The following is a 26,603-nucleotide window of genomic DNA, read 5'->3' as shown; positions in this document are numbered from 1 at the left end:
TCAATATACCACCATAGCATAACATAAAGGCTTCAGCACCGTGAATTTTCAGCATGATGAAGGTATCACACTCTTCGCGGCTCTCACTCAACAAATCTCATAGTACCTATTCTCACCGCGGCAGCCAGTGAATGTACCGTCATCTCTGACACCTCCCATCCCATCTCACGCTACCGCTTCGGATACCAAGGATCAGGGCTTTGCTCTCGAACCTGCTGAGTTGAAGGCGCCATGCTAAGAGCACCCCAAGTCTGCATTGGCGGCGTGCTCGTGCTCGTGCTCTGAGCCGTCTGCCAAGTCTGATTCGAAGAAGCTTGCGAAGTATCTTCCGTGTGGTTCTGCAAATTCTGTGAAGAGACAGAGTAAGTGGAGCCACTAGGATGTGTCCAGGACTGTGACGCCCCTTGAAATCCTGCGTTGGGAGGCGGCGGCGGCGGAGGAGGAGCAACACGAGGTTGTTCATATGCACATTCATTGCCTCTTCCCTTCTTCACGCACGAACCGCAAGGCTGGCCTTCATCGCACCGCATTTTAGCAAATCGACAATTGGTACAGCTTTGCTTGGCTCGCGGTGCAACGTACTTGGCGAATTGCGTCGGACCTGGTGGGTACTGTGGCGTATTGTAAGATTCTGCTGGCCATGGTAGAGAGTCTGCGCGAGGATTGGGCGTTGGCTTCATCGTTGTGAAGAGCCCGTGTGCTTGCTGCGCATTCGTAGATGGTGTGCCAAGCTTAAATTGCTGATACACTTTCTGCTGCGGGCCTGTGGCGTTTATGGAAGCTCGCTGCGATGCCGTTGCCGGATTCACTGACGTGGGTGTCAGTGGTGCTTGAGTCCTTTTCGGCTGGTATGGCAAAGGGTATGGAAGGTCTTTCGGGGCTTTACCGAGCGAAGGCGGTGGAGCCTGCCATGAGGGCAGATCGTAAGCCACAGGAGCGGGCTTATTGGAGAACTTGGGAGGCTCCACTTCGAATGAGGGAGCAGGTGTTTGGGCAGTGTCGCTCTGTCTGAGAAGGTCCGCAAGCGAAAGCGGCTTGTGAGGATTTCGGATTACCGGTGCAGGCGGCGGAGGCGGTGGTGTGCGCTTGCGCTTCAAAGGTCTGCTCGTGTTGGAGGCAGCTGGGGTGCCAGGTACCGAATTGTCCGCGATGGCCAAAGCCGAAGATGCATATTCCTCGGCTTGCAAGGTCGCAGAGATTCCTCCTGATTGTCGCACATCATTCATCGTGGCTGCCGCGCCTTGAGGCACTTTGGTCCAACTCGTTGTCGTGCGCCCTGCAGCGCCAGAAGCAGACCTACCTGCGGCCTTTCTCGCTGCGACAGTCTCATGAATTGCCAAATGTCTGTAGTACACGTCACAGCTCTGACGGGTCGTGCTGAACTTGACACTGATGCTTCCCTTGCAATCATACGTGGGCTTCCGAGGACCTCTTTCTACACCGTTCGGGTCTTTCAGATGCTTCATTACCCTTGTGTATCCATTTGCATGCCGATCTTTGTTCTGCATGCTGTCTTGACAAATGTACGAAAACCGCGAACCCTCTCCATCTTTGGCCGCCCAAGCGTTGTTGAAGCTATACCGGAATCCATCGACGGCCTCAACAACCTGCTGAATACCACGAGACGCTGCTCTTTGTACGATTTGACTTCCTCGCGGATCGACTATGTTTATGATTGCACTGACTGGCGCTTTGGGATGTTGCGTGCCAGTGGCTTCTTCTGTGCTGGGCTCAGATGTGGAGGTATGGGGAGGTTCGCGCTTGAACTCGGCAGGAAGATCATGGTCACCACCTTCGGCATATGGGCCTATCGAAGGTCTAACGAGCGGCTGGTAGGTACAGTATCAGCACTCCATACAGCTCCGAGAGCTCAGCATAGGATACAAATCTGCCAGATACTCACAATGACTGCATTCAAGCTCAACCTGAGCTCAACGGTGCTACATTGGAGGGTTTGATTCTCCGCAGCAGCATTTAACACGGACTTCAGCGCTTCTGAAAGGGCATCGAGTGAATCGAAGGATCCGCTGGCCATGGGTTGGGAGAAGACATTTGCGTTCGCGTTCCCGCTGTTGTAGTCGCTCATGCCGCCAGCACGGAAGCCCAGAGATGCGCGCGCCATGCCAGATTCATTTCCGAAGAGTGGTGCGGCCCGAGTATTCGAGATTGGAGTTAGGATCGATGGTGGTCGTCAACGTCAACATCGACGAGTCGCATACAGCAGTCGCGAATCGCTCAAAGCGTCCTAGCTTCATCATCTGACAAGGGGCAGAAAGCTTAAAAACGTCGATTCCACTCACTCCTGAAAAATAGGGTTTTTCTAAATGGCGGTACCCGAAAAATACTGTATTAGGTAGGAAGCATTTGCTGCTTCCATCGGACCATCGTTGCCTCACGTCCAAGCTAATAACGATGTCTGTCGCAAACTTTTGGAGAGCGCATCTGAGAATGGAGTGCAGTGGAAAGGCCGTACAAAGGCTGAACATAGTAACCAATATTACCACTTGCAATACGACATACAAACTAGATAGAAGTAGGTACAGACTGGGTATTTGCTGCTGCTTTCACTTCGCTGCTCCTCATACCCGCTTGTCACGCTCAAAAGTACAAAGGAACTCGCTATCTTCTCTCTCACAAAGTGGTATCTCCTTCGCAATACACCTCATTCCATTCGCAATATTGTCTTGAAGCTGCTGTCGCTGTAGGACTTGTAATATCGCATGCGGGCCGGTCTCTAATTTGGAACTGTGACATGCTTGCGCTCGTACAGATGCTCTTGGTTCTTGTGCCACGAATTCTCACCCTTCTATGGGTGGGAGGCACCAGCATCAGTCTCATCGTCCTCGTTCAGAGTGTGATGAAAACCCATTGGTGTCTGTTCGCGACCCATGCGGCTTTCGAGCTCCTTGAGTTGCGACTCGCGAGCCAAAAGCTCCTGTCTCTTCTCGTTGATCTCGCGCTGCACCTTGAGCTCGATCTCGCGGAGCTTCTCTTCCTCGCGACGCAGTTGCTCCTCCTTCAGGCGCACCGACTGCGAAGCCAGCGATTGTGGGTCTAGGCTGTCGCTTTCCGTGCTGATACCCGCGGCCTCGTTAGCACTAGCAACACTCTTACTAAGCTTCTCGGTACGGTAGTTTTCGTAGAGGAAGTCGTGGGTGATTTCCTTGAGATCTGCAAGATGAGAGTGGAGGAGGGCGGAGCGGATGGCGAGGAAGTCGGAATGTCTGGGGTTCTCGACCTCAACAACACCCCATGGGTACTGGCGGGCTCGGACGCGCTTGCCGTCAATCTCGATGACCTCTTCAGATCCGACGATAGCGAATGGCATCAGACCGCGAAGCTCGGCATTCTCCTCAACAGTGTCCTCGTCGTCCTCTTCAATATCGTAAGGAAAGTTGTAGACTGGGATGCGGTAGTGCTCAATGTCCTCCATGATGAGCTTCTTGCTCTCAGCGAGTTCGAGCGGAGTGAGGGAGTCAGCCTTGCCAATGACGGGAATAACGTTGACACGAGGACTGAGGCGGCGCATCAACTCGATGTCAAGTTCTCGGAGGCCGTGACCTGGGGAAATGATTAGCGTGATTTGGGGGGATTTGTGCAGCGGTGCTTACCAGTCGGCTGGACGAAATAGAGAAGCACGTGAACTCTGTTGTCACGGAACCGCGGGTTACGCTTGATCCTGCTCTCCTCGGCCAAAATGTCGTCGTATTGTCGCTCGAGATAGCTGGAGATCTCGCTGAAGGAGGCCTCATTGTCGATGCTATCGCCAAAGCCAGGGGTATCAACGATGGTCAATGACACTCGTGTACCTTCCTCATCAAGCTCCAACTCAACCGTCACTGGCTTGATCTTGACGCCTTCCTCGAGGTGCGCGATCGTCGGGTCATCGGAGTCAAGTGGTGTCAGGACCTGCCTGCCGCAGAGAGTGTTGACGAAGGTGGTGCGGCCAGTACCTGAGGCACCGCAGACCATCAGGCAAAACTGGATTCCCTTCTTCACATTCTTCTTGCGGCGCAGCTTGATGGCGGAGGTGGAGGTAGACATGCTGATGCTTCGCTGCGAGCTTGTTCCGTGCAAGGACGCTATCCTGTGCGCTTTTCCCGACTCGGGCGGCGGATGTTTTGTGGTTCGTGGATGGGAGCTGAGAATGGCAGACAGTTAGCACTTTATCATGAGGTGGTTACGGCGACACGTTTCAGCGCAATGCAGAGGATGACCAAGCGCATTGAGCTGAAGTGCCAATGCGACGTGGCCTGCGGTCGGAGCTGCACCGCGTGCTGGCGTTGCCTGTTTCCGAGGGATTTGTGTGGACTCACCAGCGCTGTCACTGTCGCGTCCAGATAGTGCTGGTGATGAATTGCAGATTGACGGGGCAATTGGCAGCGGAAGAAATTGAAGCTGCTGGCAGCAATTGAGGCACGCGCAAGACACGAAAGAGCAGCAAGTGTAGTGCGGTGCGGTGCGGTGCAGGTGCAGGTGCTCGCTGGCCACGAATGCTGGGAGGAAGTTCCAGGGGCTTGCAGGGATGCATCAACGCCCACGGCTGCTGCCCATTCGCCAGCGGCACACCTCATTTTGCGGAGCGGCTAGAATATCTGAAGCCAAGAAGCGGACATGGACATAACGTGACATGGTGACCTGAATCATCACTTTGCCATGTGATGGACTGAGGTCATCAGTAGACATGTGAAGATGACCCGAATTGTCTGACGCTGGGAGCGCTGCCTTTGTTTGCTGCTTCTCACCTCCGCTTGCTGAAGTGAGCTTGCTCGCTGCTCTGGCTGCCTTGACTCACCTCAACGTCTTGACGTCGACTCCGAGCACTGAAGACATGCTGCGGTAACGGCAGCGAAGGCACTCGTGTTGGTGAAAAGCCTCGAGTCCGAGTCGCCTCGTGCGCCATGAATACACGCCAGGCAATCCAACCCTCGACAACCCCCAACGTCCTCTCTGTCGCCTTCTCCTCCTCCCGAAAGCGCTTCGTCGCGGGCTTGACGGATGGACTGCGCATATTCCGCACGGATAACTGTCTGACCACCCACCATCCTGCCTTACCAGTGGCGTGCGTGGCTACCATCGCCGAGGCTCTAGATGACCGCTACGTCGCATTTGTCTCGAGACATAAAACGTCAGAAACTGGAGGGCCGAATGTCGTCGTCTTCTGGGACGCAGTTCTTGATCGGGAGCTCAGCAGATTCGACTTCTATGAACCTGTGTTGGGCTTGAGATTGAGCTCAAAATGGATGGCTGTTGTGCTTGCTGAACGGACGATACTGTTTCAGTATCAGGAGATTGCTGAGCCCGCGACGCCGAAGCTGGACACAGACAATGACAGCAACCCAGATGACGATCGTGCAAAGATTGGCCCCTTACGAGCCCCAAATCTGGTGCATTCCATTTATCCTACATCACCGAACCCATACGCACTGGCATGCCTCTCAAACGATACGCTACTTCTCCCTGCCCAGAGTATCGGTCAGGCCCAGCTGATCAACTTGAAGGCCGGCACTTCGAGTACGAAGCGTGTTCTGCGCGCTCACAACTCATCTTTGAGATGTATAGCACTTTCTCAGGACAACTCCTTCCTGGCTACAACCAGCGAGCAGGGCACATTAATCAGAGTGTTCAGCACAACAACCCTCGACCAAGTGGCAGAATTCCGCAGGGGAATGGATCATGCCGTCATTAATGCTGTCGACTTTAGTCCGGGTAATCGATTTGTGGCCTCCACCAGCGACAAAGGAACTCTTCACATCTTCGACCTGAGACCTTCTAACACTACGCATACGGCAGCTTCAGCGAAAGAACGCGACGCCGAACACCGCAAACATCGCAAATCGCAATCCTACGCTAGTCATCGCATGTCAGCGGGCTACGATAAAGAGTCGATCTCTGGCTTCTCCGTCGGCCGCTCCTCGCCAGCGCCGTCTACAGCCATTGGGACTGGCGCTGGTGCTGCCGGCTATCATGGTAGCGTTCAAGAGTACTACGGACTTCGGCCCCCGCCAATATCTGCGTCACCACCCGCACGAGATGCAGCTGTATCCGCTGTGGCCGCACTGAAAGCTAGTCCATTGACACCTCGTGCCTTCCGCGACCTTCGTAGTGTGGCTTCTGCACCATTCTATATTGGTGATGATCCTCCGCACTGGCAAGGAGGCCCTTCACATAGCTGGACAACGGCGCCAAATGGCACGAGGAAGCGGATCAAGAACGCCATCTTGCCGCTCCCAAACGAGCCATCTGGACGGCCACCCAAAGGCATGATATCTTTCGCTCCTGTCGCGAAGGATAGCAACGACGACCAAGGCGCAGCTCTGTATGTAATTGGAGGAGGTAATGATGCTCGCTGGGAAATGTTTGAGTTGGTGCCAGCAGCATCTGCGGACGGAAGTGCGGGCTGGGCATTGATCAATCGAGGTTTCAGAAAATATCTGACCCGACAGTTTGCAGATTGATGAGAAGAGTGCATGATGGCAAGCTGCATGTGTGTAGAAGGACCATTGAATATTTGTGGCAGAGCATTCTGTGCAGCTACAGCTCTGCCGAGAAATTAGAGAGAAACGATCTGATCAATCCGAAACGAATCCAAACTTCACCCAAGAACATCACTCTATACCACACGCCAAGCCGTATTTCCGCAACAACCATCTGTTCCACATGACAATCGTCGTACTCTCATAAAAACATCAACCCAATTCACAAACAAATGTACCTATCCCATTCAATTCCCTCATCAACACAACTCCACCATGCACTTCACCTTCACCTCCTCCTCCCCTCACCCCTCTCATCAGCAACTCCCGATCCCGCCCTCTCAAACTCCAAACCCCGCCGTCCAAAACCCTACAACTGCCAACCCGCCAGAACCTCTTAACAAATTCAAAGCCGCAGAATGTTCTCACAATACGAGGACACATGAAGAAAAAAAACAGGTAAGAAAAGCGAGCGAAGCGAGCAAATACCCACCCTATCAGAGTCGTTTAGTTGTGACAGACCACACCTTCGATTCCGCTGCGTATGGAGCACCGTATGGGACTTGTGAGGCTTATACGTAAGAGCCGCCTGCGACGCCAGGTAAGAATCAAATATCCCTCCTCCCTCCTCCCTCCTCCCCTATCCTTACTTTCCTTTCTGTCGTTCTTTCTCTTTCTACTCGTTAACGCTCGACCAGGGGAAATGCGCGACGAGATCGACTGCTGGACTTTTATTTCTGGGAAGAAGGATATGGAAAGTCAGCGGGAGAAGGAGCGGGATGTATTAAGTCACCGGATGATGGGACGTGTGGGTGTGAGAATAGTGATGGGGAGTTTATTTATGGTGGGGATAATTGTGTTTATAAAAACGAACCACGACCACAAAGAGACGTCGAAGTGATGAGGGTGGGGATGACTGTACTTGGACAACAAGGAAGAGAGTGGCGAAGAGGGTGGAGGACAAGAAAGTTGGTATAGATTTGGATTTTCGGGAAGGGGTATCTAACGCTGAACTGCTGTCTCTCTTCACTGATTTGATGATTGGCCTTTTGAAGATTTTGTTGGCGTTACATCTCGACTTGATGCGCCGCCGCCTTTCTTCATCAAAGACTGAAAATACTCTTCCAACTTCGCAGTGTCAAGAGGTTCCTTGTTGTCCGATACCTTAGGTGATGTTACGCCAGGAGTGCCACTGGATGTCTTTTTGTCATCTCCCGCGTGACTGGCATCGCGATGGGATCGGCCAGGAGGTTTTGGCGTTGATGTCCGGGGTGTTGGCGACATTGGGGAGTCCGACGACTGGTTTGGCCGCTTGAGACGATCGATTGCTGCTTGCGCGGTCATTGTGTCGTAACTGACACCTCCCACGTTGAACGATACTTCACCTAGTTCGCCAAGTGCTCCGGTCGACTCCCCAGCTGGCAGACCAACAACACGGCCCCCAGTTCCGGAAAGGCTGGTATTCGAGACACTCGTATGGTGGCCCTTCGATTCTTTTTCGCGATCTTGAGCTTCTAGCTGTTGTAGATGCTGACGCATTTCCGCCAAGAACACTTGATCAGGTTTTGTTGTGACCTCTATCTGAGGTGGTTTTGGAGCTTTGTGCGCCTGAGGATCTAGCACTCGTTGCTCATACGTGCGCACAGCGGACGGTGACAGTTTCGACGGTGATAGAGTGGCTTCTGGAAAGTCCTCATTCTCGTCCACTGGAGAGCTCTCGTAAACTTCAGCGCCTCCATTTGCTTGCTTGACCTCAACGGCTGTCTCGACGGACATTGGTTCAGGAGCAGGCTTAGGTGGTGGGGGCGGCTCAAGATCTGCGAGCCAACCGTTCATAATGTCTTCTGGGGAGAAGGTCTCGCTCAGGGTTCTGATGAAAGCTGGGCTGTCCCAGCCTGCCGGGATGACAATTGCCATTCGATCCATGAATTCGTGCTTTGGCGTCAATTCTTCACGCTTTTCTGCTCCTGAGCTGGACCTTGCCCTCCTTGGACTTAGTGTGGTCAGGTCTAAACCAAGCGAGTGGAATATGACCTTCTGCTGTTCACTCAGCGGCCCTCCAGCTTGCTGTGGTGGCGCAGTCGAAGTGGTATAGATCAGTGCACTGAATGGGTGCAGAGGCAGAATGGCCGTGCGTAGACATTGTGAGATGTAGTCGAAGTCCTCCTCTTTGTAGCCTTCTCGGAACAAATCTTCCTGTGCCTCTGTGTGCTGGACAACGACGGTGATTGCGAGCTGAGCTTCCTTCAACACGTCGAGGGCATCAGTCGCAGGTACACCAGGCTGGAGCAGAGCCTGAGCAAGTAGCTGTAGCCATCGCTTAAGCTGTTGTAGGAATTGCCACGGTTGCTTCCAACTCAGCAGAATACAGACACCAGGTTTTCGTTCCTCCAGCGGGTCACTCTCGCCATCGAGCTCTACGTCACCACGCTCACCCTCCTCTTTCGGCTTCTGCTCTTTCTTGAGCAAGCTTCGCAGCGTGCCCACATACTCTTCCATGGCCTCTGGCAGCGTATGTATCTGCAGACTCGCGACTTCCTCGGCCTCGGCACCCAGCACTTGCACCCCAGTGCCACTCTGCTGCGGCGGCGAGTAGAGGGTGACGTGGCCGTAGCCGTAGGCATACTGGTTACTCAGGCGCAGCTCTCCCTTCGTCCTCTGCTGCTTTCGTTCCTGGTTTCTGCTTGGCGGCTGTGCGGGAGGCGGTCGGGCGAGAGTCGACACAAATTGCCGCTGGTCATCTGGAGATGCGCCGCATATCAGCAACTGCCGATGTTGAACGGCTTGGGTTTTGTTGCGGGATTGAGCTTCGCGAGTCTGTCGCAGGAGATTCGACCAGATGTCGGTTCGTTGCTCTTTCTTTCGCTTCTGTGCTCGTTCCGTAAGCGTCGTTCGGGACATGACGGTCGATGCCATCTCGCTAGGTCTGCTCAGCCCAACTCAGGCAATACTGTCCGGCTGAATCGCATGCTCTTCCATGTCCATGTCCACGTCGACCTTCATCACAGTTTCAAACACGCGCCAGGGCTGCGCTACGCGAGTTGGCGAGGTGCCCAATGCAGTGCAGGGATCACAGATCAAACTTTCGGCAGTCGGGGAGAGCCCCACGCCAAGAACGCCAAGCCACACCAAGCAAGCCAGCCTTCCCGCCAGACAATTCTTCGCTGTTACTCTCAGTTCTCCAGTCACGAGTCAATGGCCAGCGAAGCCCGATTCCGCTGCAAAGAATGTGCGTGGGCGTAGAAAGTGCTCAATCTCAAACACGCCACCATCTTCACCCAAGTCCCGACAATACTACATACAATGGGCAAGCTTCGGTATCGGTCTTGGCACTTCCGGCACGCCGGTGCCCAGCTCAGTCACAATCGGAACTTTCACCAGCAACTTCGCGCACTTCGGCACCTCCACCTCGCCATCGACGAATATGCCAGCCTTGTCCAAAGTCTATCCGACAACGAGCATTTGCCTGACTGGTCTTCTTCTCTTGCAATGCCAGGTTGAGGGGAGATTATGCTACATTGAATTGTCAACTTCCTGGGTGCGTGCGGGAAAAACCCTCCGTATGCTGAAGATGTTGAGCTTCTCGAAGCATGAGCATCCCAGCATCCCAGTCCAGTCTTCGCCTCCTGCTAATTATAATGCCACTGATCCTCCGTAGCTATCACAGCAGCAACACTGGATTTCGCCATTGCCAACATGATGCTTCCCGAGGAGTTGCTGATCCATGTTTTCGGCCACTTGGACCAGCGAGACGATCACCACAGCCTTTTGAATCTTCGTCTGGTCAGCAAGACGTTCCGTCGACTGGTCGATCCGTTGATCTCGATTGTGCTCGATGGCGCCCCGGAAACCAAATCAGATGTCCACCTCAGCGGCTATCCCAATCGACTGGTGGCCATGAGAGATCCTCAGGTCCGCGAGAAATTACGACCCAAATTTCTGCAACTTAAGAGATGGGCGGAAAAAGTCTCCCAGCAACCATGTCTGGCTCGGGTGTTCGTGAAAGAGGCCAAATTTGGCCACATGCATCCGCGACGCGAGCCTGACGCCTACACGCCTGGATCCGTCATGCCCATGTACGAGCAGCTCTCAACACCGATCGATATGTGCGCCTGTCTTCGCCAGCAGGTGTTATCACGATTGGCAGAACATCACGAGAAAGGCCATGTTGCCATCATTCTTTCGCTGTGCCACTCACTGGAGATCCTAGACTTTGCCTTTGGCTTTGAAGCAAGTGGCAGGTTGCTGACACGCTACTTTCAGTTCATCGCTGAACGACATTTGGGCTACTATGCTGGACGAAGCCCAGCCTTCCCCGTGATGGGTTCCATCAAGATTGTCAGAATTGGTGTCTCGACATGTAACTACTGTACAGGGCTTTCGGATGCGCTCACAATGCTCACCCTGCCGCGATTGGAGGAGTTGACTATACGTGGGCTTGCCGATAATCGAAGCCACAGTAATCACGATCTACCTCTCCTAGATGGCCTCATTCGCAATCGCAATCGCAATCTTGTCTTGCACTTTGACTCGTGTATGCTAAGTGGGGAAGGCCTGGCGCACATTCTTGCTGCATGCACGTCCATCTGCTCCCTAACCGCCAGGTGGCGCGGCGGTCTTTGGACAGAACATCTTCGAAATCCCCCAATCGGAGACGCCATCAGGGCACATGGATGGAAGATTCGACGCCTTCATCTCGACACCACGCCATGCTGGATTGGTGTCGGCAGAAATCACACCCCAGAGGAACCATTTGGAAGCTTTGCGGATATTCAGTCGAAGATGCTGGCATTGCCCCGAAGCACCTTTGCTATAGATGATCTTTGGCTCCCTTCGCATATCGTCAGAGGGACATACGTCGCCGGTCAGCTGCCTCCAAGTCTTGAAGAGCTATATGTGCTTGGGGCAGACGACGCAGCCGGGTTCGATGCTCTGCTCAACCATCCAGACCTTCCGTATTTACAAAAAGTTGTCTGCGTGCCATGGCTGCGAAAGAGTGCCCGTCAAGGATGGAGAGGCTTTGGAGACACTACTTGCATCAATTATTGGAAGGCGACGGGATTGGATATTGACAGTCTCGCCTCGGCTTGACCTCTTCCATCTAAAAAGCTGATCGTGATTGAAGACAAGATTCCAACTCGACTTGCTTGGCATTGCTTCCAACTGCCGCACACCTGCATCGCATCCCACGTTTCTGTACCCTAGAATACAGCAATGCACTTCGGTGCATTGCCTAACCGGGGTTTCGGGATTTGCAGTCCCCAGCATCTCGTCACGTTGCCTGTAACTAGACATAGCCCTGACATATCACGATGGATGGAGCGCTTCGACTAAAAGCTTGTCTCAGCAGATTCCCACATGGACGTGCGATAAGGGCGAGGCGATCACAGGGCACTTTTGTTGTCGATTTGCGAGGAGGTTCGTACCGCGTAAGGTAGGATAGAGGATAACCGTTTCCATGTTGGACGGCTCCTTCATTGGATTGCGTAGTTCTCGATAGTGCAAACTTCATCGACTGACATAAAGAGTGCATGTTTAGCTATACTTCCCAGAATAATTACAAGGATATTCTCAGAGCCAGCGAGCTTGCTCATAAGATCAGGTCCAGCGAAGAGTGCAAAATATCGCATGGCTCTGAGCTGTTACTTTGTCGCCATGTGTGCAGCTGGGGAGGAGGAAGGAGCTTTTTTGAAATTGCAACGCTCGCCACTCCTTCTACGCACCAGTCTGATTGTGATTTCGTACTCGCTCTAGACGCCTTCCACAACTCTCGTCACGAAGTAAACTGAACGTTAGCGGTACCTACAGGTATTGAAGATCAGGACAGGGAGGCCACCATTCGCGTTAAGATCATGGAAATTCGAACAGTGGCTGTAAGAATAGGAAGCCAGCCTTTGTTGAAGGCACCTTCCATTTCAATAGCCCTTGACTTGTCCTTCTGGTGATCAGGAGCAAGCTGAAGTGCACCATGATCGTCCAACCAAAGATCTAGCCCATCAGGTATGTCCATGATCTTGTACGTTCCGGAATCATCGGATGCCTTCCGGAACACTATCATCTGCCAGCGTGACTTCCCCGAGTTTGCTGTCATTGTGCAAAAGGCATCTCCAGGTCGCAGTTTCTTGCATCTCGCCAAAGCATAATCAATGGCATGACGCGGAGGAAAATCTGGATGTCGCAGCAAGGCTCCAAGCCGCAGTCAGTTACATGCATGTATAAGCTAGCGTTTCTTCTCGAAGGTCGAACGTGTCAATATGTGGTTCGAGTTCCGTTCAGCACAATGCCACTCATCACTGGGAGCCATATAATACGGTAGGAGGACCGAGTCGCACCGTGGGTTCAAGGTAGGATGAGTTTTTACAAGGAGAATCGGAAGTCGAAGGCAGGTGCGGTGGCAAGGCGTAAGGCTGCAGTAGAGCCGCCAATCAGGCCGCCAATAAAGCAAACTTTGATTAACCAACTTTATTAAAGCCATCGCGGCAAACATACCTCACCTCCGCCCACCTCAATCTTCCCACCTTCCTCTATCTCCCTACGCATCGCCACAACCATGGTCCTCCGCCTCCGCCTTGCCCGCGTCAGCACCCCCAATGGCGCAAAACGGCACAAACCCTTCTACAACATCGTGCTGGCAAAAGACAAAACCGCACGCGACAGCAAACCCATGGAAGTCCTAGGAACATACGACCCCATCCCCAAACTCCCCGTAGGCGCTGAACCGGGCGAGAAAGCACAAAAAGATATAAAAATCGATGTGTCCAGAGCGAAGTATTGGTTGGGGGTGGGTGCGCAGCCGTCGGATGTTGTTTGGAGGTTGTTGAGTATGGTGAGTGAGCCAGCGAGAAAAACCTGGGTTGGGAGGGAGAAGGGTGTGATTGATACTGATATGGAGTAGATTGGATTGTTGGAACCTAGGTATTTACCTTCGGGACCGCAGTCTTTGAAGCAGGCGAGGTTTCCTACGCATTTGCCGAAAGTTGGGGAGGCGACTGCGGTGGGGCAGGAAAAGAAGAAGAAACGAATTGCGCCGTTTAGATTGCTGCAGCAACAGAAAGAGACGAGTAAGGGGACGAGTGTGAGGAGCGCGTTTGAAGAGGAGAGGATGAGGAGGAGCGAGGAGGGGGTTGCGGGGACGACGAGTCCGGTGGATCCTAATTCTGTGTGGTGAGTTGGATGATGGGAGGGAGGAAAGGATTGTATAAAGGCTTTGACGGTATAGAAGAAGCTCAAGGCGCTCCAACGTAATGGTGGAGTTGGAGGCGTTTCGCTACGTGTCACGCGGCTGAAAGATCCGTGAAGACATCCATGCGCAAGGAATCGGCCTCCTCCAGAGCTCGCCATCTTTGACAAAGCAGATATGGACAGGCTGAAAAACATATCTAAAGCAGCGAAGGAGCTCGAGCGGATGGGACAATGATGCTCAGGCATCATGTAAGATGTGTATAAACATCCACGAGGAAAGCAGAGTGCTGCTCAAGCAGCTTACCGAATAAGAAGATCTTGGAATCAAATACGAATTTTTGCTGAGAAGTTCTCGATACCTTTTATTACTGATTCTCGAGCGAGCATCGAGCGTGAAATGCGTGACCTCTGCGACTTTTGATCAATGAAGCAAGATAATCGCCCTTTGCTCAATGACTACCCTACCGTTCGCCATCACTAAGCCGCGCGACTAAGCCAGAAAACTTAACCTTGTGACTTTTCGCTGGACCATTCAGTATGCGCCAGATCATCGTGCCCAGAATGACTGTCAAACACCGGGGTTCTGAGGCTCATATGTACACCTTGAACGGACCCAGATCTTGACGGGTGAAATGAGAAGAGGCTCACCAGTGAGAAGTTCTCCTCCCAGGATCAGTGTACGCAGATGAGTTGAGTTGCATGGATGAGCTCGACATATCATATCATGTGCCAGATGATCATGAAGCATGCCTCCAGAGCGAAGGATACCGACCTCATCAAGTTGTGCCATTGCTCTTTTCCCACATTGTCCCTCCAAATATGTCCTTTGGCTCTTGAAAGTACCTACTGTCAAAGATCCCTGCTGTCAGAAACGCTTGCTGACACTATGGCTGCGCAGATTCCATGTCTCGACTAACAAAACAGTCTCCACTTACGCTTTGCTTCTGGTAACGCGCCGTGGTCAGCGATCTGCTGTCGCATACCGTCTGCTGGGCGATGCACCGCTTCGCAGAAGTCATCGATGTCGTTTTCGATGCTCTTCTCTGGACTGGCTACACGATGACGGCGGCGCTGGGCTTGGTGAGCTGCTCTATTCATCACTTGAAGGTTCGAATATCCCGCTGTCAGCCCCGGTTCTTGTGCGACTTGCTCTACAACATCGACTTCTGGTCGCGGAGCGCCAGTGAGGGCAGCATATGTCGAGGTGTCGTGAGAAGGCGGTGCGGGTGTCCAGGGACCTGGGCTGGAGGTAGAGTCAGTGGTATCGGAGACGGTTGATGATGTGGCAGTAGAAGTCGAGGAGCTGAATGGTGTGCTGGTCCATTGCTGCCGGGACTTAGCTTGAGACTGGCGAAAGCCAGGGCCACGCCAGTACAGTTGACGCATTCGTCTAGCTGCATCCTGGCGACCTTGCTTGAAGGCTACGTTGAGATCTGCTATGGCCGAGACACGCCGCAGCGAGCGTGGCTGCTGGGCCTGAGACATACTGCGCTGATATGCAATCTCGGATGGAAGCTGGAACCTGTGCATGCTGGAGGGTGGGAGCTGTGCGATTTCGAAGACCTGCTTCGGAATGGTGGATGCTGCTGATTCACAGGATTGAGAAGTTCTTACGTTGCTATTGAACGTAACGGACGGTCCGCTCGAGTCTCTCATGGAATGGTATGCTGGAACTGCTTGATGGAAGCAGGAACAGGTCTGATCTGGCTGAGTTATATACGATCTCTTGCCAGCACCAGCGGTGGCCAGCGCCCACGTTGCTCGGCACAGCCTCGAGGGAACAATGCCATTCTCCCATCCTAATACAGGCTTGCTCAAAGGCCTGGCGAACTCAAGCGTAGTGAATGTTTGATACATGACCAGTCGGCTGCATGCCTGCTCGTCCACTGGTCAAGGGCTCCAGCGGGAAGACTGTGAAACGCGAGAAGCCATTGTTCTCTCTGCTTGGCGTAGCATGAACATTCACAAGGCCAGCTGAGGTCGGAGAGAAGTGATCAGGCCCAGGCTGGAGGCAGCGCAGGTCATGCTGTGAGATTCTCAGCCCACAGCACGCGCCCGGGTCCTTCGGCCTTGCAAAGCGGTATTCTGGAGGCGGCCATGACGCTTTTACTGGGCTGCAATTCCACGCGCCGGATGTTGTATGAGGCAAAACACAGCATGAAGAAAGATGTGTGAAGTTGAGTTGGAAAGTGTTCCGAGATGCCTGATATCTCAGCCATTTCAGCCGCACTGACGCTATACCCAGCCGTAGTGCTTGCGACGAGCCGAAAGACCCTGCAGATCTTCAAGCCTTATCCCTGCTAAGGCAATTGCAATCGACTCACACCTCTTCCTACACTGTGGTATTCTGATGCTTTATACACATCACGCGTCGGCGGCCACACGAACGTGTTTTGCTCATCCGGATCATGATCCGCGAGTTCAGCTCGATAAGACGATCCGAATGACACCGATCTTGGCACTCTCTGTCCATGGTAGCTGGATACCCGACTGCTGAACGGTATGTAAAAGTGACGAGTTGTAAAGATTCACAAAAGCTTCATGTTCCAGCGAGGCGTGCAAGTCTTCCAGCAGCTTCGAAAGCGCCGGGTTCGTATGGTGAGCAAGGCACGAGTGAGTCGATGGTATAAAAGGCGCGTTGAAATGGTATGGAATCAGCTTCTTTTCCTCACTCACGAACGCTCGACCTCAAAATCTTCCTCTGCCCCTACTTACGTCTTCAACAACTTTGAGAAGAAGAATGTCTCACTTCTCTATGTCTTCCATACCTCTCATGGCGGCACACGAGTTCGGCAATCTCTCGTCAGCATCCTCCCTCAGCCCTCCACCACAGGTCTTTGTCCTTGAACGCCACGAGTATGGCGAGATGTACGGCGAAGATGGAACTCAGCAGACCATCGCCATCTACTCCAGCCTGGGAGCTGCCATTGAAGCCGCTCGTAACCTCGCGGAAGATGAAGCCAGCCAATACGACTCCGACTTCAATGTGGAAGAGGACGTTGGTCGACCAGGCCACTACCACCTATCTTATGCATTCGATTTTGACGACTATTATTCAATCTCATTCAACGTCTTTCCAAAGGCTCTTCATGGCTCCTTGGATATGCACCACAACGCTATGGCCTACCATCATCATACTCAAGCCCAACCTCCGGCATCCACCTACGGGCCTATGATCACCATACCGCAGGGCAGACGCCTTCTGCGAGGTGCAAAGTGTAAGCCAGTCAGTCGCTCCATCGCAGGTTTGCATGGACTAATGTGTTTCAAGTCATGTTCACGGGCACACTGCATTCAATGGCTCGCGACTCTGCCATAGCTGCAGTAGACGTGTACGGAGGGCAGATGGCAGCGGACAACTCAAGTGTCGATTATGCAGTGGTTGGGAGCAATCCACATCCAGACGTGAGTGCAGAAGCTCCGGTGTCTTCCGAAATGCACTGACCAGAGGACAGAAACTTAGGGCCATCGCACAGCTAGGACTCGAGGTCGTCGACGAAAGGACGTTCCATAAGATTCTCGTCGATGGAGTGCCGCCAAATAAGATCCTCCGTCACGAGCGACTGCGAGAGATCAACAGCGGAGCCAGCAGTCCGCTCGGCCTTCCTCCACGCATGTGAAAGTCGTGCTTCAACACTCAGATCAGACTGCCCTCCGACCAGGTTCTCCAGCAGCAGGTGGTGAAGAGATGATGGGATTGATTTGAGATTTTGACCTTGATCAGCTGGAATCGCTGCCGTAATCACAGCACTGGAGTCCGAAGATTTGTCTTTACCCCAACGTTTGAAAGGGATCTGTCTCGAGCTTGAAGACGTTCGCCATGTTGTGCAGGATGAGGGATTCAATTTGGAAAAACAACCAAGTGAATGGCGGAGGCCTTCCATTAGCGCAGCTGTCGCGATAGCCAATCGGTGAGGTTGTAGGGCCTGAAATCAAGACTAGTCGCTATGACGCTGCCAATGCTCAACTCTTTCTGTGCACGTCCTTCGGCTAATCTCGTCTCTTACGACACTTGACGTAGTTTTTCCAAGTTTGCTGTTGCGCCTTGTGCGCCTCCATCAAGGCACGATGCTAGTCATGATGATCTGCTTCAGGTACAAGTGGTAAGCTCGCAGCACTCTTTAGTAAAGGTCAGTAGCTCTCTTTCTCTCTCGTTACGCGCGCTGCATTCACGACCATGGCAGTCTGCACTATAGCTTTGGTCATTGCCCTGGCGGCAATGACAATGGGCATTAGCCAGCAGCAGCCACTATACTCGACATATGAATTCAACCCGCTTGAGCACCTTGCCGGTATTGCTCCATACTTCGAGCCATCAGATCCACCGCGAGATCCTTCACCACCAAGAGGATGCGAGGTAACAAAAGCGGCCTACCTTGTCCGGCATGCTGCGATCAACGCGAACGATTTCGACTACGAATCCTATCTTGAACCATTCATCCACAAGCTCACGAACACGACCGTAGATTGGAGTAAAATACCTGCGCTATCTTTCCTCGCAACCTGGAAGCCGCCTGCTCTGAAGGAACAAGAGCGCGTTACGCGGACTGGCAAGCTCGAGGCTGCGCAGCTTGGTGTTCAGATATCATATAGATATCCCAACTTGGGATTGCCAAAGCGCGTTTGGACCAGCAGTGCTGAACGAACTGTTGTCAGTGCCGAAAGTCTGATACGAGGTTTGGAGGTTGACGAGAATGAGATCAATCTCGTTCAGGTCTACGAAGGAGAGAAGACTGGCGCAAACAGCTTGACACCTTACAAATCATGTCCTGCATACTCTTCCTCGCGAGGCTCCGAGCAGAGCACGACATACGTAAAGAAGTACACGGCTCCCATTCTGGCTCGTCTGCATTCGCTCGCGCCGAACTTTAACTGGACGTCAAGCGATGTCTTTGGTATGTTTGAGTGGTGCGGCTATGAAACCGTCATTCGAGGAAAGTCTCCGTTCTGCTCGCTCAGCCTATTCAACCCCGACGAGTGGCTCCAATTCGAGTACGCTCAAGACATCATGTACCACCACAATACAGGTTACGGCAACCCAGTGTCCGGCAGCATTGGCTTTCCATGGCTCAATACTACAGCCAACCTGCTCGCTTCGGAGGAGGACGACGATCAGGACATCTACATCTCTTTCACCCATCGTGAACTTCCTCCCACAGTACTGGTTGCGATGGGCTTATTCAACAACTCTGCTATGACGGGAGCCAACGATGTCAATGCCACCATGCCTCTTGAGCAAGTCAACCACCACCGCCAGTGGATCAGCTCCTATATCCTCCCCTTCCTAACCAACGTTGCGGTGGAGAAGATGAACTGCTCTGCCTCATACGGGTATCAGAACGCTTCAGACCCCACCTACTACCGTGTCTTGGTCAACCGGAGCCCGCAGACATTACCTGGATGCTTTGATGGTCCACTCGAGAGCTGCTCGGCATCTGGCTTCCAGCAATTTTTGGAAGAACGAAGCGCTCAATTTGGGGACTTTGGGAAGGCGTGCGAGGTCGATTACGACAATTCCACGAATACAATCAGCTTCTATACTAATCAGAATAATGGGACTACAGTTGGCAAGAGAAGCATGAGATATGGTAGAATGTAGAGGCATAGACCTACAGTAAAGTAATGATTGACGACTTCACGTGCGCACGCGTCATATAAGTGAAGACACTGAAGAGAGGAATGTGAACAGTAGACTGCTGAAGATTTTCAATTCTTTCAATCCTTTCTTCATGCTCATATTAATGAGGTCGGCCATGTGCCATTGTTGGTTTATGTGACGCCCGATCAAAGTCTAAACTTTGGTGAACATCTCCACGTCCCCGGCTTCGAGTGACGCGCAGCAACGATGTCTCCCACAATCGCAACGGTCTCGTACAAGAAAAAGGATGGCACGCTCGCTGTTGCCGAAGACAAGCGCAATACCTGGTGGACACCGGCAGATCCGCCTTCATCGGCTCCCGCAGTGACGATTAATGTCACTGACATCACGAATCTCCAGCAAACGCCCAAAACCTCGAAAGCGATCGCACTGAAAATCCTCGTCAAGGAGAACAGCTATGTCTTCACGTTCAACCATAAGGACAACGCACGAGAAGAGCAGCAGACAGTGACGGATGTGTTGAGCGGCGCAATAGCAGCGAACAAGGCGAAAGATGCGAGCAAACTTGTCCCGCAGGCAGCAAGTGCCTCTGGTGCGGCAACGCCCACACCTAACCCTGGCGAAAATGGCGGACAGAGTGCCGCCATGGCAATAGCGAAAGCTGTGTCCTCAAAGGGTGTTGACGATGCGTGGTATGATGACGCCAAGCTCAAGTCCGACTTCAATCTACAGCGGTCACTGCTCGAGTCCAATAAAGCGCTGAGCGAACGCTTCAATCAAGCTTTAAAAGATAAACCTGAGAGCGTATCGGTATCACAATTCACATCTCAGTTCTGGTCGGCGCGAATACATCTGCTACGCGCACATGCTATAGACAAGGCTCAAAAGCAAGGAGAGTACAATGTCTTACCGGAAATCAAGTTTGTGCGAGAGCCCGCGAAGAAGGAGGGCGAACCTGATACGAAAAAGCTTCAGCTATCTAAGGAGCAGATACATATGATCTTCAAGCAGTATCCCGTGGTGAAGCAAGCGTACGATGACACAGTTCCGAAGCCGCTCAGTCCCGGCGAATTCTGGACCAAGTTCTTCAACAGCAGATTACTCAAGAAACTCAAGGGAGAGAGGATCACACAGCATGATCCAACGGATCGGGTGCTGGACAAGTATCTCGACCGGGAGGCGACTGGGCCTGCTAGCATAGCACATATCCCGCACTGGATGGATCTGGAGGGTAATGAGCAGAATCACAGTCAGCGAAAGGGAAACCGACCTGACGAGGATATGCGACCGAGCTCATATGATAAAGTGCCCATCTTACGAGTGCTCAATAACTTGTCCGAAAAAATGATGGCGCATGTAGCACCACAAGATGGAGAGGCACATGCGCCGATTGGTCTGGACGAGGAGACATTCGAGCAGCTTCGGCTTCAGGATCTTGCCAACGAAGAGTCCGACAATAGAGTCCGACTCAATGTCAAAGAGCAGCAACGCTACGTCGGAGGCGACAAGGACGCTCTTTCTGCAGACGCCCAGCTGTATGCCAAGCAAGACCCCCGGAAAGTGCTGTCTATGCTTAACTCTGGCCTGCAGCCATCAAATCTCGGCAGCGATGAGCAAGGCACACTACGCCTCGATCAAGTAATAGGATACAACAGCGACGATTCCGAGTCTGATGAAGACTTGACGTCGCAAGAAGCCAATGGCGCGCCTCCTAAGAAGAAGCGGAAACACAAATTTGCATCTCACGGCGCCATGACCGCCGCATCGAAAGACATCATGTCATCAATCAAGAATCGACGGAACGCCACTTCATCAGACACGAATACCCTGAATGGTCTCTCCGAGTCTACGTACGAAAACCTCGCAATGACACACAACACCACCACCGAGTTTTTGCATTACTTCTGGTCACTCTTTCTCTCAGGTGACGCATCTCGAACTGCAGAGCTCGCACAACTGGTATCGACTCTTGATCGGTCATTAGATCGGATCAACGCTGTAGGTGAGCAGGCGGAAGCCGAGCGGCAAAGGCGGATAGACGCGCTCAAACAGAAGTTGGAGGAAAGAATCAAGAATGGTGCCAAACGGCGCAACGTCGACTTCGAGAAACAGGTGCCCGGAGGAAAGAAGGCTGTGGACGCGATGATCAAGCCGACAGTACAGGCTTTGCAGCAGGCGAGTAATGCGTATAGGAAAGCATTGGAGGAGCAGACGAAGGAGGCTGCGGCGGCTGGTTCAGCGGCTTGAATGGTTGCTGGCCATTGTTGTGGATGGGTGTCGCCTTGCTGAGTTCACCGTCAGCTAGTCATGCAATATGCATTCAGACCGCTGTACTGTAATGTTGCCATTGGCATGACTAAACAGCCTCCAAGGAGTGCAGTGACTGGAATCCGCAATAGACATTCGAATGCACAACGTTGCAGAGACATGAAAAGAGAAAGTTGCATGACCACTGCTGCAAGGCGGTGCCGGATCTTCACGAATATTCTCATTACTTCAAAGGGAAGGAACCTTTGGTCTTGCAATGGAGTCCACCGGTCTCGAAATTGACCTTTCCATTCACCAATCCTACCCACATGGCAACGCATGCGAACGTTCCCGTTTCGCCGCTAGTAAACACGATGCAGCGGCTTTGATACTCGTTCGTATACTGTCGATTACAGCGAGCACGAAGATTTCGATCACCTGCTTCGGCTTCATCTTCTTGACGCCCAAGCTGCTCAGCTGTACCAGCCATCGAGACGTGGACGATTTGCCAGGGGTAACTGACACGTGTGAGAAAACTGGCAAGTCGTCCCAAGACTGTTCGCAAGAAGCGATTCTGACACGCACGCGACTAGGTGATGTCTGACAGGCCTCTTTCAATAAAGTCTACACAGCGTACAGTTACGAGTATTCCAATTATGCCGCTCAAGTCTCGCAAGCATCAACAATTACAACATCCTCCGTCTCTCCCAATTGACCGAAGTCTCCTTTGATGTTCGACGAGATTCTCATGCAGAACAAAGCGACAATGCAGCGACGAAAGCAGAATTCACTGGCGCACTGAGAAGCAGACGCGTATCTGAACACCCCCGGTTGCAGAACGCGTCGAGGCGCACAGTATGAGTAGCTTGCGGGAAAACGTTTAGCCAGCCGTTGGATTGGAAGAAACACTATGACTATGTTTGCCCCTTCCTCGGTCCTGGGACAGAGGCAACGCCTATCCATCTCACGCCGCCCAACTCCTCTCGCCCCTCAAAAACTCATCAAACCAACACACCGCCTGCAAAAACGCCGCCTCCTTCGCAAACTTCACGGCAGCTTTCGTCGTATCCGCACGCACCGCAAACCCATGTTCCACATCACTGTACAAAGAAATCTGGTACGGGATTTTCATGCCCCGGAGGATGTCTTCCGTCTCGCGACGTTTTTCCGCAGGGAAGATTTGGTCTGTTTCGGCGGCGGCGATGGAGAGGGGGCCGGTGAGGGCTTTGACTTCGTCGGCGTCGACGAAAGAGGGGTGTGCCATGTAGCCGACGTCGAGACCTTTGCCTCCCGTCATGAAGCGGGCGACGTATTTGGCGCCGAAACAGTAGCCCTGAGAGAGAGGGGAAAAAATCAGCGTCAAGCTTTCCTACTCTCTGTATCATAACTCACCACACCCCCGATTTTCGTAATCCCCAACTCACCCTTCATATACTTGATCACCTTCTCAACAATCGGATCAACCTGCTTCGTCGTATGCCCCTGACTCGGTCCAGACGTCTGCAGCCACTTCATGATGTCAAAGTCTCCTGGCCGGTTGAGTGGGACGGGATCCCCTTCGAATAAGTCTGGCATGATGACGTAGTACCCATTTGCGGCGAATTGGTCGGCGATGAGTTGGGCGTTGAGGAATTTATGGCCGATGACATCGGTGAGGATGAGAATTGCGGTGGAGGATTTGGGGCCGACGATGTAGGTTGAGACTTTTTGTTTTTGCATTATTAGATTGAGGTGTTGAAGAGGGTGTGGAGGGTCATACTGTCACCGATAGTCTCGAGCTTTCCTTTCGCCTCGCCCTCGTGCTTGACGCCAATAGTGCAGCATTTTCCTGGTGGGTTGGAAGACATGTTGGGGAACTTGGAGCTTCTGGTGTTGTTGTTACGGGGGGGTGGAGTGGTAGAGGATATGTAACAGAGAAAGGTGCCAACAGGACCAGAGCATCTCTAGACATTTAGCGCGTGTTTCGGTAGAACTAAACCTGCGAGCCGCGTGGTATGACGAAAAGAAAAAAAATGAACCGTCTTCCCTCTTAGCGTGGTGCCTGTCAAGACCTCGAAATTGTTGATTAGGGCAAGTCGACACCGTCGTATTAGCCTCGTTCTAAAACCTGTTCCGGGCTGTCTGAAACCGGAAACCTGTTGGCAGAATTCTTCAGAATCCTTCGATACTATAGACTGTCGCTTTTCCAGTCGGCGTCGTTGTATCCCGTTATAGATTTTTCTTCCCCCTAGGTTGTTTACTAGACGTCGCTTACAGTAGCTCGACGAAATGATGTTTGCGCACGCATCGCTATCGTCGATCCTGTCGCCGCTGTCGGTGCTGTCACTAAGAAGGGTAGTAGTAGGTGGGGCAAGTTTATGGCACGATGGCACAAACTATTACGCATCCCCTAAACGAAGTCCGTAGTTAAGTCCGTCGAACACCCACCCTAGCAGTCCCCTTGTTAGGTTCTACTTTCTATGCTAAATCCGGTGTAGCTCTATACAAACCTGCATTACTACTCGAACAGCGATACTATCCGATTAGGTCTCGGATTCAGCTATAGTAGAGCTTAGGGTTAAGAAGCCGACACCTTTACGAGTCGTCCCCTAGTAAAGGTTTTGCAGCAAACCTTAGTAAGTAAAGGTCTATAAGAAGGTATAGAAGAAGGTATATAATATAGAGGCGTTAAGCACGCTACCGAGATAGATATATAGATAATAGACTATAGATTAAGACCTTCTAACAACTAATTAGCTACTACTAATAACCGAGTCTCGGCTGTCTCGTATACGCCGTCGACTAAGGCGCTATAAGCTTAATAAAGATACCCTTTAAGCCCTTCTCGAGCCGCCGAGTCTACTTAAGAAGTAGTTTAATATTAGTCCGCTTACCGCGAAGGTGAACCTTCTCGTAGAGGTAGTAAGGGACTTAAGGGTAGACGTAAACCTTCTACTAAAGAAGGAGGAGGTAGAGGTATTGCTAGCGGCTAGCTCCGGCGTAGAAGGCTCTTAAAGTAAGGCAACGGTTGTTGTTGCTATTAAGAGATCGGAGTTTAAGGCGCTTTAGCGCGAGGTTGCTTACCTTCGCGAGACGATTGCCGCACTCGTAAAGCAGCAGTATGCCTTAAATGTCCTCTCTAAGAATAATATAGAAGTAATAGCGACTGTTATTAATCGCTAGCGGCGCTCGAAGGGTTATTAGGTTGCGGTCTTAAGCTCTCGAAGAAGGACTATAGATTAGCCTCGTTATGCTATATTATATAGTATAACGAGCATAGCGCAATAGGACTACAATAGTCGCAAGCCATTGTAGTCTAGTATTCTTATATACGTCCGAGAGGCTAGTATTTAAGACCCTAAGCGGTCCTTACGTACTTATAGAGATAACAACGTTACATTAGTAGAATAGACTTCCGCGAGTAGATAGCGTTACTACTACGAGCGAGGCGCCTTACTTCTTCGGCCGTAGGAAGACTATCGCCCTTCCTAATTTGATATCGCTTAGATCGCCTTCTACTACTATTATAGCTGTAACCTACGACGAATTGGCCTTAGCTTCGAGGCAGTAGCGGAGTTAGAGTGCGCTGTGCCCTTGCGGCCGCCTCTATAGCCTGTTTGTTATTAATCTCTTACTAACCGAGTTAGACTAGTTGCTACGCGAGTGCTATACGGAAGTCGCGTTAGTAAGTGAACTGTTAGTCTTTAGTCTACTTCTTATTACCTCGTAGAAGGATAAATGAGTTAACAACAACGGCGTTAAGTAGGAAATAGAATAAGGGGTACTAACCCTTCCGTAACTTGTGCTATATCGAGCAATAATAGCGCAACTAGTTATATATGTTAACGCTACCTATATAGTCGTTATATAGGGCCGCGACCTCTAGAAGAGACATCTCTTGCTTGCCGTCGGTATTCTAATATAGTCGTACGTACTTATCGATATAGGCGTTGTTTCTAGCTCGAGGGCAGGCACGAAGCCGCAGTATTCTCTCGAAGGGTCGACAGCCCGTTATAAGGAATTAGACGAGGTTCCTATCCTACTAGATTACCGCCGCTATACTATAAATTGCCTTATAAAGTAGTGTATTATAGGGAAACCGGGTAGTCTTGCGATTAAGGCCTAGGTATATAGATTTCTGCCTTATACTATCCTTTTTTAAATTCCCTAGCTTTTCGAAGGTTTTGCCTCGCTACGGCTACGAGAGTGAGCTAGATCGTACCGTTCCCGTCGCCGCAATGCCAAGGTATCGTAGGATTGCAAATAATAGTACGTTGTTAAATAGATTGTCTATAAAAATATAGAAGAAGTAGTATAGGAAGGGAAGTTATAAAATTAGTCGAAGGACCGCCTACCGAAGCGAGCTTAGCTTTGCGCTTAGCGAGACGGCAGGCGATACGATTAGGCTTTCGGGTCTCTCGGTAGCGCGGTCCGCGCGGTCGGTACGGACCGCGGTAGTATAACTTTCCTTTCTTACTTGCTATACTGAATATAGCCCTGTATTCAGTCCGTAACTAATACTATTAGGACTACGGTTCTTACGCTTACGGCGCTTCTTATCACTCTCCTTCTCTCGCTCCTTATTCTCGGCGTCCGTAAGAACCTCTAGAGTTACTACCGGGTGCTAAGCGACCGTCGAAGCGATAGAATCCGGATCTTCTACCTCCTATTTATATACCTTCCGAGGGCTCGAGAATAAGAAGGAATATAGGTACCCGTCCTTATACAAATACAATATATAATATCCGATAGGCGTTAGCTTGCCTCGCATTATAATTATATGCCTAGATTTGCCTATAAACCGGATTATGCTCTCGTTAATAGATACGTTAGTACTAGGTACGATAATCTCGCGGAATTTGCTACGCAATATGTTAGCAAGCGGCAATATCTAGGTCTAGGTAGGTAGGCCTCTTCCACTTAACGAGAGCGCGTTATTCCGGTACTATAAGGCCGCCTTAATCTGTTTGAAGCGCTACTCGCTTATATAACCGATAATAGGATACAATAGCTAGTATCCATCGTCCCTCTAGTAGTCGCTCTTGTCGGCTATTTAGATTGCTAATATATAGATAATAATACCTACGAAGATCCGTATTGTTAGCTTGTCTACCGGCTTC

At 51.7% G+C, this 26,603-nt stretch overlaps 11 protein-coding genes across 11 annotated transcripts; 7 read left to right on the top strand and 4 right to left on the bottom strand.

Annotated features, from left to right (window-relative positions):
* Positions 1–48: 48 nt before the first annotated feature.
* On the bottom strand, positions 49–2,122 carry MYCFIDRAFT_174056 (uncharacterized protein; the record flags this gene model as incomplete). Its single annotated transcript, XM_007927476.1, has 5 exons — positions 49–86; positions 117–145; positions 175–1,792; positions 1,824–1,869; positions 1,904–2,122. 5 exons carry the CDS (start codon positions 2,120–2,122, stop codon positions 49–51), a joined length of 1,950 nt encoding a protein of 649 aa, XP_007925667.1.
* A 367-nt stretch (positions 2,123–2,489) lies between these two features.
* Positions 2,490–4,044, bottom strand: MYCFIDRAFT_54354 (uncharacterized protein; the record flags this gene model as incomplete). The annotated part of the gene is made up of 2 exons (XM_007926109.1): positions 2,490–3,561; positions 3,612–4,044. 2 exons carry the CDS (start codon positions 4,042–4,044, stop codon positions 2,807–2,809), a joined length of 1,188 nt encoding a protein of 395 aa, XP_007924300.1. The 3' UTR covers positions 2,490–2,806.
* An 857-nt stretch (positions 4,045–4,901) lies between these two features.
* On the top strand, positions 4,902–6,458 carry MYCFIDRAFT_196045 (uncharacterized protein; the record flags this gene model as incomplete). Its single annotated transcript, XM_007927475.1, has 1 exon — positions 4,902–6,458. One exon carries the CDS (start codon positions 4,902–4,904, stop codon positions 6,456–6,458), a length of 1,557 nt encoding a protein of 518 aa, XP_007925666.1.
* Positions 6,459–6,983: 525 nt separating this feature from the next.
* Positions 6,984–7,334, top strand: MYCFIDRAFT_9243 (uncharacterized protein; the record flags this gene model as incomplete). Its single annotated transcript, XM_007925991.1, has 2 exons — positions 6,984–7,054; positions 7,175–7,334. Coding segments are annotated over 2 exons (231 nt in total), but the record flags the coding sequence as incomplete, so codon positions are not given.
* A 168-nt stretch (positions 7,335–7,502) lies between these two features.
* MYCFIDRAFT_174053 (uncharacterized protein) lies at positions 7,503–9,392 on the bottom strand (the record flags this gene model as incomplete). The annotated part of the gene is made up of 1 exon (XM_007927474.1): positions 7,503–9,392. The coding sequence occupies one exon, from the start codon at positions 9,390–9,392 to the stop codon at positions 7,503–7,505; it is 1,890 nt and encodes a 629-aa protein (XP_007925665.1).
* A 51-nt stretch (positions 9,393–9,443) lies between these two features.
* Positions 9,444–11,681, top strand: MYCFIDRAFT_174052 (uncharacterized protein; the record flags this gene model as incomplete). Its single annotated transcript, XM_007927473.1, has 6 exons — positions 9,444–9,467; positions 9,502–10,018; positions 10,056–10,091; positions 10,135–11,431; positions 11,472–11,550; positions 11,586–11,681. 6 exons carry the CDS (start codon positions 9,444–9,446, stop codon positions 11,679–11,681), a joined length of 2,049 nt encoding a protein of 682 aa, XP_007925664.1.
* Positions 11,682–13,026: 1,345 nt separating this feature from the next.
* On the top strand, positions 13,027–13,371 carry MYCFIDRAFT_46670 (uncharacterized protein; the record flags this gene model as incomplete). The annotated part of the gene is made up of 1 exon (XM_007926081.1): positions 13,027–13,371. One exon carries the CDS (start codon positions 13,027–13,029, stop codon positions 13,369–13,371), a length of 345 nt encoding a protein of 114 aa, XP_007924272.1.
* A 3,027-nt stretch (positions 13,372–16,398) lies between these two features.
* On the top strand, positions 16,399–17,278 carry MYCFIDRAFT_85256 (uncharacterized protein; the record flags this gene model as incomplete). Its single annotated transcript, XM_007927472.1, has 3 exons — positions 16,399–16,876; positions 16,930–17,063; positions 17,135–17,278. 3 exons carry the CDS (start codon positions 16,399–16,401, stop codon positions 17,276–17,278), a joined length of 756 nt encoding a protein of 251 aa, XP_007925663.1.
* Positions 17,279–17,883: 605 nt separating this feature from the next.
* MYCFIDRAFT_65734 (uncharacterized protein) lies at positions 17,884–19,257 on the top strand (the record flags this gene model as incomplete). Its single annotated transcript, XM_007926144.1, has 1 exon — positions 17,884–19,257. One exon carries the CDS (start codon positions 17,884–17,886, stop codon positions 19,255–19,257), a length of 1,374 nt encoding a protein of 457 aa, XP_007924335.1.
* A 246-nt stretch (positions 19,258–19,503) lies between these two features.
* MYCFIDRAFT_96696 (uncharacterized protein) lies at positions 19,504–21,459 on the top strand (the record flags this gene model as incomplete). The annotated part of the gene is made up of 1 exon (XM_007927471.1): positions 19,504–21,459. A coding segment is annotated over one exon (1,956 nt), but the record flags the coding sequence as incomplete, so codon positions are not given.
* Positions 21,460–22,388: 929 nt separating this feature from the next.
* MYCFIDRAFT_61202 (uncharacterized protein) lies at positions 22,389–23,360 on the bottom strand. The gene is made up of 3 exons (XM_007926133.1): positions 23,264–23,360; positions 22,897–23,207; positions 22,389–22,837 (listed from the first exon to the last, which is right to left on the bottom strand). The coding sequence occupies exons 1-3, from the start codon at positions 23,349–23,351 to the stop codon at positions 22,469–22,471; spliced, it is 768 nt and encodes a 255-aa protein (XP_007924324.1). The 5' UTR covers positions 23,352–23,360; the 3' UTR covers positions 22,389–22,468.
* Between the last annotated feature and the right edge of the window lie 3,243 nt (positions 23,361–26,603).

The sequence above is a fragment of the Pseudocercospora fijiensis genome, assembly GCF_000340215.1.
Source record: "Pseudocercospora fijiensis CIRAD86 unplaced genomic scaffold MYCFIscaffold_3, whole genome shotgun sequence".
Taxonomy (NCBI): Eukaryota; Fungi; Ascomycota; class Dothideomycetes; order Mycosphaerellales; family Mycosphaerellaceae; genus Pseudocercospora; species Pseudocercospora fijiensis.
Note: the sequence above shows the minus strand (reverse complement) of the source record. Positions and strands in the feature narration are given on the sequence as shown.

Excerpts from the sequence above, each read along its gene's own strand:
- MYCFIDRAFT_61202 (XM_007926133.1), bottom strand. The coding sequence starts at position 23,351 with ATGTCTTCCAACCCACCAGGAAAATGCTGCACTATTGGCGTCAAGCAC. Across the intron at positions 23,208-23,263 it reads GCTCGAGACTATCGGTGACA|TCTCAACCTACATCGTCGGC; the intron begins GTATGACCCTCC and ends AAAAACAAAAAG. Across the intron at positions 22,838-22,896 it reads TTACGAAAATCGGGGGTGTG|GGCTACTGTTTCGGCGCCAA; the intron begins GTGAGTTATGAT and ends CCTCTCTCTCAG.